The sequence below is a fragment of the Pinus tabuliformis genome, chromosome 8, assembly GCF_031772625.1.
Source record: "Pinus tabuliformis cultivar Carrire ecotype Pingquan chromosome 8, CPIR1, whole genome shotgun sequence".
Lineage (NCBI taxonomy): Eukaryota > Viridiplantae > Streptophyta > Pinopsida > Pinales > Pinaceae > Pinus > Pinus tabuliformis.
This window is the reverse complement of record NC_142294.1, coordinates 566,035,156-566,045,893: the sequence shown is the minus strand read 5'-3', so window position 1 is coordinate 566,045,893 and position 10,738 is coordinate 566,035,156. Positions and strand designations below refer to the sequence as shown.

Genomic DNA, 10,738 nt, shown 5'->3' with positions numbered 1-10,738 from the left:
AAAAGCCTCGTACAACACCTCGTTCTGTATTTTATGGTTATTACTGCATAAAATATTTTTCAAAGAATCGTTTCGAGTGAACTCGTCTTCAGTAGAAGGCAATAAGAATGAAAGCGAGATAAAACACCTCCCACATAGAAGCAAAAGACCAGGAACGACAAATAAATCCATTAACGTCAATAATTCAGCGTAAATCAACCAAACCTGATAAATTTAAAACTCTTTCAGAAAACCCCAATAAGTCTTATAAACTCATTCAACCAAACTTCTAGACCTCCAGAGGTATTAAATCTAACTTGACTCACCAAAGTTGCTTTTTCAAACGAGGCATGCACACTGGTTTAAAGCTTTCTTCAGGTCGTATACAATAACATAAAGCATGCACACAAAAACATGGCAATAAAATGTGTCCAAACGTATAATGAAAGTTCAATCCTGTGGCTTCCAGGGTAGACAAAAGCAAAACGCAAAACTAGTGAAGATTAAGACGATTTCCATTTGCTCAAAGCTAGACATGTACCAAAAAACTGTGGAATATGATGACTCGTATACATGAAGATTGAAGACATGGCCAAAAAAAAATTCTGAGTTATCGAGGCTACATAATTCCATGCTTGTTCTTACAAATGTGTCCTTGTAATATCTTAAATGCAAGCAATTTTGACCAAGTTAAAACCACATTGAATGCCAGATTATGTGTTTCTCATATAAAAAACGATCATAAATGTAGAGCTTTAATTACGAATAAATTTCAACCTAGTTCCATTATCAACGCATGTATGGCCTTTAAAAAACTCATCAAATGCCAAAAGATTCATTCCTCGTACACTCATCCAACTCAGCAAAATGGTTTTTTAGTCCCTAAAAAATACAATACATAAATAATCTCCTCTAAAGGTCATTGTGCAGTCCCTTTGAGACTGAGCTTCCTGCATCATTCTGCAAAGAGAGGACATTTTAAAATCAGAATAATCAAAATAAACGATGAAAGAGCCAGATAACCAAACAAAAAAAAAAGATATTAATATGTGGAGAACATGCTCCTACTGTAATTTTGAAATTTAAATGCTGCCTAGCCCACTCTCACGGATCAAATAAGTTGTCGCAAGGGATCTAAACTCACAGATTTTGTTAAATGCAACAATGTCACAACTCTGAATGTATTCATTTGCTGGTTCAACAGTTAGCTGCTCCTCAATAAGATCATCAACAGACACGAGGTCATCTTCAATAGTCATCATTATCTGAAGCTTCTTAATGCCATATCCTACAGCAATAAGCTTTGCTGCAATTCATAAGCATGTATGTAAGTTTCATCTCTCATACAGAACAAATAGACAAGCAATGTCAATCAACACTAAAAGAAATTATATTAATGTCCACTCATGACCAAAGAATATAGCTAAAAGACAAATAAGTCTTGTGTTGTTAAAAAAGAAAGACATACAAGCTCCCCAGAATAAGCCAGGCATTTGTACACTCCTCACAGTCTCTTCAAGCTTTTGCATATCTGTCTCATCATCCCAAGGCTTCACATCCAATAGAACAGAAGACTTTCCACCTGTTAATGTTGTAAACAGTAGATACAACCACGTCAACAGATAACTTTGTAAACAGATACAGCCACATCAATAGATGGGCCTGAAGGCACATAATTTTCAGTCAGATAAGCCAAATGACATTTATAAAAATGGTTCAAGAAACAAGGTCCAAGTAAACAAACAGATGCTCACTTTCTTTCTTTTTGCTTGATGCTTTTTTAGATGCTTCTCGTTCTGCTGCTGCCTTCTTTTCTTCCTCGGTCTCCTCACCAAAGAGGTCCAAGTCATCATCATCTTCCTCATCTTTAGGAGGAGACTGACAACAAGTCATTAAATTCTCAGTACATGACCATGAAATAAGATGTAAATTTTCTGGATCATAAAGTCAAATGTGCCACTGTAATCCTAAATAACTCATGATAGGTTATAAAGTGTAATCTAAATAATTGTCAATGAGAGGTTATAGATAAGTAGGTCTAACAGAACCAAAGTTTCATTCTTGGTGTTCACTAAAAAATAACAAAAATTATTTACAACTAATAAACAGATATTCATTTATGGATTAGCATAGAACATAAAAAATAAGATTTGTGAAGTAGCCAAAGACCTCCCAAAATCAAAACAGAGAATAGAATTCATAGTTTGATACTGTAGGTCCTGGTCTACAAGGGCCTGGACGTGCCCTTTATTGAATATAGTACTAAACACATTAATCCCAGTAAGAAATTTATAATTCAACTTACAAGTATTTTTATCAGATCATTACCCACCTGAAATGCTTGCACTTTCATGTCAATGTGGATGCAGAATGGATACAGAGAAAAGAGAAAAAAGCAGGTTAAGGGGCATAAAGTTGTAGCTCAAACAGCTTTAAATTTCCTACTAACTTCTAAGGACACAGCTGCCATTAATATCAACTTTTCAAAAACACACCTTCATCGAGAGGGTTTCCAGATCCATCACTGTACGATGTAAGGAATTGTTTGGTGGAATACCATCCTAGTAAACAACCTTCTATCCAGCCATTAACGTGGCTTGGATAAATTTTAGACGAACAAAACCAACTTAAATAAACTATAAAATTAAAATAGAAGGAAACAATTAAAAAAAAAAAACATTTTAAGGACAACTCTCCAATCTGCAATTGCAGCTGGCCATATAGCTTCTCTGGTAATTTACATTTCACATCACTAGTTCGGTAATTTGAAGGAAATTTTCCCATTGTTGCTCTAAACAGTTTCAGGAAATTGGCCCGTCCCTGTTCTAAGCAATTTCACAAAGATGAGATTTCAGGCACTCTACCCAAAAGGAATATCTATAGTAAAGCTATCCCAATTGCTATGTTTTCCTCTCTACAAGCTAGTTCCATTACCTTAAGTGAGGCTTTGTAATTTATAGATATAGAGGTTTTTTTCTGCAGTGAGGCTAGGGATATATCCCAAATCAAGGAAAAAGCCCTTTCTTCACTCTTTCTCACAGAAAGGGAAGAAAAATGACAAGGGTGAGAATACCAGAGTCAAAGGAATATGGTAGAATCAACGATTCCTAAAGAGAATCCACTGGAAGACGGAAAAGGGCTATGAGAAATCTAAAAGAAAATCTTAATTAATGCTGGCATTCCCGGAATATGATAAAAACGTTATAAACATAAATATAGTTGCAGTTACCTTTGCTTAAAGGAATAGAATGTTAGAAAGTTAAATAGGACACGCCTACAAGCCTTCTCTTGCATGTAATATGTGTATCTTCTAAATAAGAAATTTTCAATTTTACCAAAAACAAGTGTGTTTTCATTTAAAAAGATAATAAATCTCACTAACGAAATTTTGATTACAGCACAAGATACAAACCTCAGTTGTACTCTCCGTAACCGGTGCAGCAGTTGGAGCTGCTCCTTCTATTTCTACACCGATAGGCTCACCAGGAAAACTGTCACGAGAACAATTATTTTGTAAGGTAAATAAGACAAGCAAAATGAACTTGGTAAGTGAACGGCCATTAGTTAAGATTTATTGCAACAAGAGACAACACATGTGCATACAATATATGAAGACTACTCACGGATGCTGGAATCCCAAATTATTATCATTTTGCAACAGACGTTCTCAGGAATTGTATAATCGTGGAATGCAATATAGAAAGACATGAATTAGGATCACTTATTTCCCCATAATGAACAACAGTAAGGTAAAAGCATTTACCCATTATAGAGAATTAGGCGCTGACGGTATCCTCAATTAGGCAATGTAAATGCAACCAACACACTCCAACAGATGCAGAGTCCAATGAACCATCAGGCAAAACCCACTTCTACTACAACCCACTTAAACCTATGCCAAACCAACTTCTAATACAGCCCAAAACCACAGTCCCTATTCTCGATGGCCAAAACCCGATTTATTACTGCAAATCAGTAATTAACGCTCTAAAATCATCTATCCTAGCTCCCAATACCCACTCATTTCATTCACGGCAGGGCACTAACCAACACTCACAGACAATTATATACAAAGCAAATCCCCAACAATCTCTACATGTATGTTCTACCTTCACTAGAATAAATGCTAAGGTGTCCTAAAGGCATTTGACAGTACAACCCCTCCCTTTTGAGGGATTTTGTTGGATCCTTTTGGTTGAAGTTATTTAAAAAGTGACCATAATATCATAGTACCCATAGAACAAAGGCAAATCGTAAATGGATAGCCGGCGATGACCAAAAATTCAGAATTGGCCGATGCAAACTCACCTGGCCACAATATAAATGCCGGTTCTCGGTGCCTAAAAGGCAAAGAACGTTACTTGAGCCTTGACCTTTGCTAGGGAACAATCAAAATAAAAGAAAACCAGGGAAAAACCAGCTTCCCCAACTGCTATCTACTGAAATACTCTTCAACAGTTCAACCGACTAGCCATTGGCCTAAACGCACGCCAACCAATTCAGCTCATTACCCTTTAACCAGATCACACTTCAACAGAAGCACCTTACCGATCTTTAGCCCTAAAACACTTCATCAAATGCATCCCACTGACCATAGAATCAAACCCAGCTCACCAACCATGCACATCCCGTGTGTAATCAAACAACAATGCTAAAGCGCACTAAGCAAATCCAAATTCTGACTGTTAACATCTGTATATCGTAAGAAAACAGTACCTCGAAGCCAGTAGGGCACTGATATGGTTGTACCACCGAGACACATTAGGAAAGTTAGGTCCGGGGGCTTTGCTAATGGCGCCATAGACAGTAATATCATCTCTTGTAGCTTGATGCCTGTCATAATAATTTTAAACAAAAGGAGCTCTCAGTACCTATGAGATCAAAATAATGCACAAGAAGGCTCAGTACTATTTTTCAGTATAAATCGTAGAGACGGATGATATACCCAGTTATAAAAGTCCTTGAAAGAAGATATTCATCAAGATGCTTGAGGCCAGCCTCTGTGCTCAGATTTGGAAATGTAACTGCCATGGCTTTTACTGGCGCTGTAAAACAAACATCTGCATTCAATCAGCAAGTCGTTCAATGAAAATATAAGTAATACAAGGTTTACAAAAGGGCCTTATTGCAAACACCTGATGCAAAGATTCTACAGGGTAAACGATCGGATCAGGCTACTACGATTTCGAATGCTCAGAAGCCAAGAATCCTCAAACCCTAGCAATCCAAAGAGATGCGAAGAGGAATGTCTCTTCAGCATAAAGAGAATATATAGTGTGTAAAAGGCAACTCTTTGTGGGTTAAGGCATGTTCGCTTTTTCTTAACTACCATACCTATGCAAGTTAACCAGGGTTCTATCTCGTATTAAGGGGATGAAAAAAATCACAAAGTGTGTCGGTGGTGAATGTGTGTGAACAAAATTTTAATTGGAAATATATATGTTTTTTAAATAATTTTTAATAACGTTGAGGGGAAAGTAGAAACAAAATTTTAATTGGAAATATATATATTTTCTAAATAGTTTTTAATAATGTTGAGGGGAAAGTAAGGGTTTTATATACTAATTTTCACAAAGAAGTGTGTAGGTGCATGGATGGAACAAAAATTTAATTAAAAATATTTTTTTAAATAGCTTTTTATAATATTGAGTAGAAAATAGAGAGTTTTATATATTAATTTAATATTTTTTTAATTATAATTTTAAAATTAGATTATTATTATTATTAAGTATTTTTATTAATATTGAGAAATTTGATAATAATATAAATACTATTGAATTAATATTATGGAAATTTACAAAATTCATTAAAAAATTAGTAAAATTTTGTTAAAAATTAATAAATTAAGTAACATGGAGTTCACATGGGAACAATTTGATAATAAAAAATGAAACACAATTTTAGAGTAAACAATATATTCCAATATAGCTTTAATGGTATATATGTTAAGATATATCTTCTCAAATCTAAAAATGTTAAGAGTATATACCATCTCATTCAAAGCATATAGTATATACCATCTTATTCAAAGCATCTTTACATTTGATGGTATATGTCATGATGTATACAACATTAATTTTTTATTGTAAGGTGCATACTATTTCAAGGGGAGAAAAAAGAATGATTCCATCTACTAAAACCATAAAAGTATTCCAAAACCAATCTCATTTAACTTTCATTTTTTCATTTCATTTTAGTGATTTGAAATTTCAATTAGAAGGAGAATAACAAAATGCTTTCATTTTTTCATTTCATTTTAGTGATTTGAAATTTCAATTAGAAGGAGAATAGAAAAATGTTTTTCATCATGTTATGTTTTTCTTGCTTGGAGATTTCTTGGTACCTTAGACAACATTTATATGTGTGGGTTAGAGATGCAAGGAGGAGAGTTGAGCAATCTTTTGTTTCCTTGAAAAAAACATTATATGTAATATTTTATACATTTTCATTTCATTGACACTTTCATAACTTTAGATCATTGTTACCCTCGATCAAAAATACTCAAAGGTTTTTCTAAATTATATATTATAAATACCTTTACGCATTTTCTGCCTATAACTATGTTAGGAAACACCATATTTACATTCAGTGCTTGTTTGAAACTAGCTATTACCAACCTAAAAACTTTTAAGAAAACGTTAAAAACTTTTTTTTGAAAATCAATATAAACATTGTGCTAATTCTAGAATGAAAATTTTATCTGTAACTTCCTTTGCAGACAAAGTCCCTTTCTACAATATTGATACTTCTTTAGACAATGTGTATGCCTAAAAAACTAAAACATTTTTTTGAAAATCAATATAAAAATTGTGCTAATTTTAGAATAGAAGTTTTATTCTTAACTTCTTGTATGGACAAAGTCCCTTCCTACAATAATGATGCTTCTTTAGATAATGTGTGTGCTTACTCATTAAATTCTATGTACCATGTTCATGATTTGGATGAGGATCAAATATTCTGTGTGGTTTCTACCATTTTCCAAACCCATAATCAATTTCAAATCTCTAACTGCCTAGTACCCATCAATTCCTCTTTTAATTGCACATTTCAAATGTAACAAAAAGGCATGGAATTCAATGTTATTATTTGTCCCTTACTTTGCAACATACTTGAAAGAGCATAAGAGGAGGATCTTCTCACATCAAAATCTAATCATTTTTCCAAAGAGGAAGAAGAAATACATGTAGTTGTAAGAAAACCTCACCCTTAAATTTAATGGGGTGGTGACAATTGAAAAAACCCAATAACAAATTAATGATAAAGATCCAAAAGAAGAATACCTTCTTGTGAAGGTGGAATGAAAACCGGCAATGGAGAGAGAGGAGGAAGCCAACAAGGGAAAAAAAACTTAAGGATACATATAATTATCTAATGTTCACTTATTGGAGGTGGAAAACATGAGATAAAAAAAAACTCCTAGAAGACAAGTGCCATCAAAAAGGTAATTAGGTGATAATTCTAAACCCCCACTACTTAAATAATGAATGTAGTCTCTTAGAATTATAGGGGAATAGGCGACATATACAAAGAATAATCACTCTAGGATAATCAAATATAAAAGGTTGATTGTATCCTCATCCAAGATAATAGGCTAGAGTAAAAAGAGATGTTAAACGTTGGAAGGAAGCACTGGAAAAACAACACAAGTGTGGCAATTAATGCTAAAGAAGCCTTAGGAGGTGGCAGAATGCTCTAAATAGCATGATGTTTAGCATGATCCACTTTAAAAGCACTCAACATTTGGTCTTTTCCAACATTATTCATTGAAGTACATGTAGGAAATTTATTTGCTCAATGTTCATATGCGTCTACATTATAGGGAAAAGGAAGAATGTTAGAGATCATTGCATGTATCAAGGGAAACAGAATATGTAAAGAGAAACATAGCCACATGGGATTTCAATGTAATGTTTTGAAATAAAGAAAAAAGTTTGGGAGGCATCATTCGAGTTCCAGTGAGAGAAATTATGGAGGATCTAATAGATACCAAGCCAAAAAACGAAAGTTCACTTGGACTAATAAATGATCAAGACCAAGTCATATTGCAACCAAATTGGACCAATTTCCTATACATAGAAATGCATTGCCAAGCCATTAGGGCTTGACAATTAAAAAGGGGAAATTCACCTAGACCAACAAATGATTAGGACCAAGTCATATTGCAGCCAAATTGGATCGATTTCTTATACATAGCAATATATTGTTAAACCATTAGGCCTCGACATATAATATCATTCCTCTCAATGTCTCATATCACAAGCCAATCTTGCTTACATCACCATTGAAATCTTGGCCCCAACCTCTTTAGTTTCAACCCTATTTGATTCCATAATCCAATAACAATGAAAATTATTTTGAAGACCTAGTAATATGATGTGAGAGGGTCACACTCTTATGTGTGGGAATAAAAGCTCAAACCTTTCAAGTATGCATTGAAAGAATGGGCAAAAGGCTCCTACATCTCGCATGAACAAGAAATAATAAATCTTCATGTAACACATCCAACCTCCTTAAACAGCATAATGTGATGGGCATCCAAAAATTTCACCTTCTTACCATATCTCTCTAGTCAATTTTAGGCCTGCAGTCATATGTTGCTAGCTAAGAGCTTTCCAACAAGTGTAATTTTACCCATTTTTTAGCTTTAGGCACCAAGATAACTTACTCGGAAGATTTCCTCTTTCTTTGTCATGTGCTATTTGTACCTTGGACATGTTTCATATGATGTGGCATCCTTAGTCCACATGCCACTCTACAATTTGCTTTTACTTTTAATACACATAATTAGGCAATCAAACTATTATGTGGTAGATGGTTTCTCATTGATATTACATTATTAAATGTTATAATTTGTATGATTGTTCTTGTTGAAAATAGCAAATAGAAATGCTAAAAATAACATTGTTATAAATAGCATTTCAAGATATACCCCAACTCTATTGGAAATAACAAAAAATAGAAATGCTAAAAATAGCATTGCTATAAATAGCATTTCGGGATATATTCCAATTTTAATCTGTCCTTGAATAAAAATTGAGAATTAAAATTCGAATTTAGTCTCACTAGCTATTTGAAAAATAACTAATTAATTCATCTTGAGTTAATTAGTTGGAGAAAATCAAACATGAAGTCTTTGTGAAGACATACAACAGTTATCCCTTTGATTGAGGAAGTTATCCATTAATTAAGGAGATAAGGATGAGTTGTATTTGAGTTGTAATTAGTTAGCTCAGTTAACTGAGTTAAGTCCAGTTAAATTAGTTCCAAACAGTTTGTGGAACTAATTGTGAGTTCAGTCAGTTAATGCATGCATGCATGCAACTAATGTTCTCCAAATAACTGAATATTCTCTCATAAATAACTCATGCATGTCAGTTCAGACAAAGACCCAATTGAGATTAAAGGAAGGGACAGTGTACTATCAGTTGGAGGAATTTTCCTATAAAGGAAACTCATCCATGTAGAAGGAATTATCTCCTTCAGGATTGCGTAGTTATTTCAGAGATCAGTGTTATGTATGAGGTGAGAATCACACAGGTTGCAGCTGGAGGACCCAGGAGAAACTGCGCAAGGAAATAGGAGGCTTGGAGGACTAAAGGAAGGCATATGTGTTGTCTATTCTGTCTATGAGCAGCAATGAGGGATTGTACTGAGAGTTGGATAGATTGTGAGCTAAAGCTTTGTGTAATCCTGAGATATTTCCACTTGTATGATAATACAGATAGCAGGGTTTTTCGCTGAGGCTTTCCCCAGAGTATTCTTTTGTGTTTCATGTGTATGATTTCTTCTTCTCTGTTATATGTGTTCTGATTTATCTTGCTCAAATTGATTAAGCTTCCGCAAAGTTTGATAGTAGAAGTAGATCAAGTATTTTGCTTTAGTACATTGCATAATCAGTTTAATCTATAGTTTCTCTACAAGATGTGTAGAGAGTAGAATTTCTACATGGTATCAAAGCGAGGTTTTGTAGAAAAAGTTCTACATGGTATCATAGCAAAGGTTATCATAGTTGTGAACAATTTACTAAGAAGAATTCGAAGTTTGAAGTTTGGGGTTGCAGGTGCAAACCGAATTCACAAGATGGGACATTATGCAACTAATTGCCCATTGAAGAAGTCCAAGAAGGGATCCTCGAAAGGATCGGAAGGTGAGGCATTAGCCTCTCAATTTGAAATGGACTTTACCCTCTTCGCATGCATGGTGTCATCGATGATGGGTTGTGTTTGGTATATTGATAGTGGAGCCTCATTCCACATGACCAGCGACAAAAAATTATTCAGTACCTTGGAGGAGAAGGACCTCCAGATGTGCATAGAGATGGGCGATGATGGAAAGTACCATGTTTCAGGTGAAGGTATAGTTGTGTTTCAGAGGGAGCATGGAGCTCCTCTCACCCTGACTGATGTGAAGTATGTGCCAGGACTGAAAAAGAAATTGGTATCGATCACGATGTTGGAGGGCAAAGGCTACAATGTTGTCTTCAGTAAAGGAAAGGCATTCCTAAGCCACATAGCCACGGGTTAGACCAAGAGGATTGGGATTCGAGTGAAGAATCTCTACAAGCTGGAGGTAGATGATTGTGCTGCATTGAGTTCCAAAGAAAAATTGGTGCAAAGCTAAGATATTGGCGAGTTATGGCATAGAAGGTTGGGCCACTTGCATCATGGGGCCTTGAAGATAATGCAGCAGATTTCTACCAGACTTCCCAAAGGTAAACTTGAGCAAGTGGACACATGCAAAGGTTGTACCTTGGGTAAGT

The 10,738-nt window shown here is 34.7% G+C and overlaps 1 protein-coding gene across 1 annotated transcript; it reads right to left on the bottom strand.

The window, feature by feature from the left end:
• Positions 1-708: 708 nt before the first annotated feature.
• On the bottom strand, positions 709-5,274 carry LOC149236722 (elongation factor 1-delta-like). Its single transcript, XM_089372465.1, has 8 exons — positions 5,115-5,274; positions 4,925-5,024; positions 4,696-4,812; positions 3,392-3,470; positions 1,734-1,857; positions 1,448-1,561; positions 1,124-1,285; positions 709-939 (listed from the first exon to the last, which is right to left on the bottom strand). Coding segments are annotated over exons 2-8 (684 nt in total). The 5' UTR covers positions 5,011-5,024; positions 5,115-5,274; the 3' UTR covers positions 709-937.
• Between the last annotated feature and the right edge of the window lie 5,464 nt (positions 5,275-10,738).

Coding starts and splice junctions, on each gene's coding strand:
- LOC149236722 (XM_089372465.1), bottom strand. CDS start 5,010: ATGGCAGTTACATTTCCAAATCTGAGCACAGAGGCTGGCCTCAAGCAT. Junction 3,471..4,695: donor AGTGCCCTACTGGCTTCGAG/GTACTGTTTTCT, acceptor TTCTCGTGACAG/TTTTCCTGGTGAGCCTATCG. Junction 1,562..1,733: donor ATCAAGCAAAAAGAAAGAAA/GTGAGCATCTGT, acceptor CAACATTAACAG/GTGGAAAGTCTTCTGTTCTA.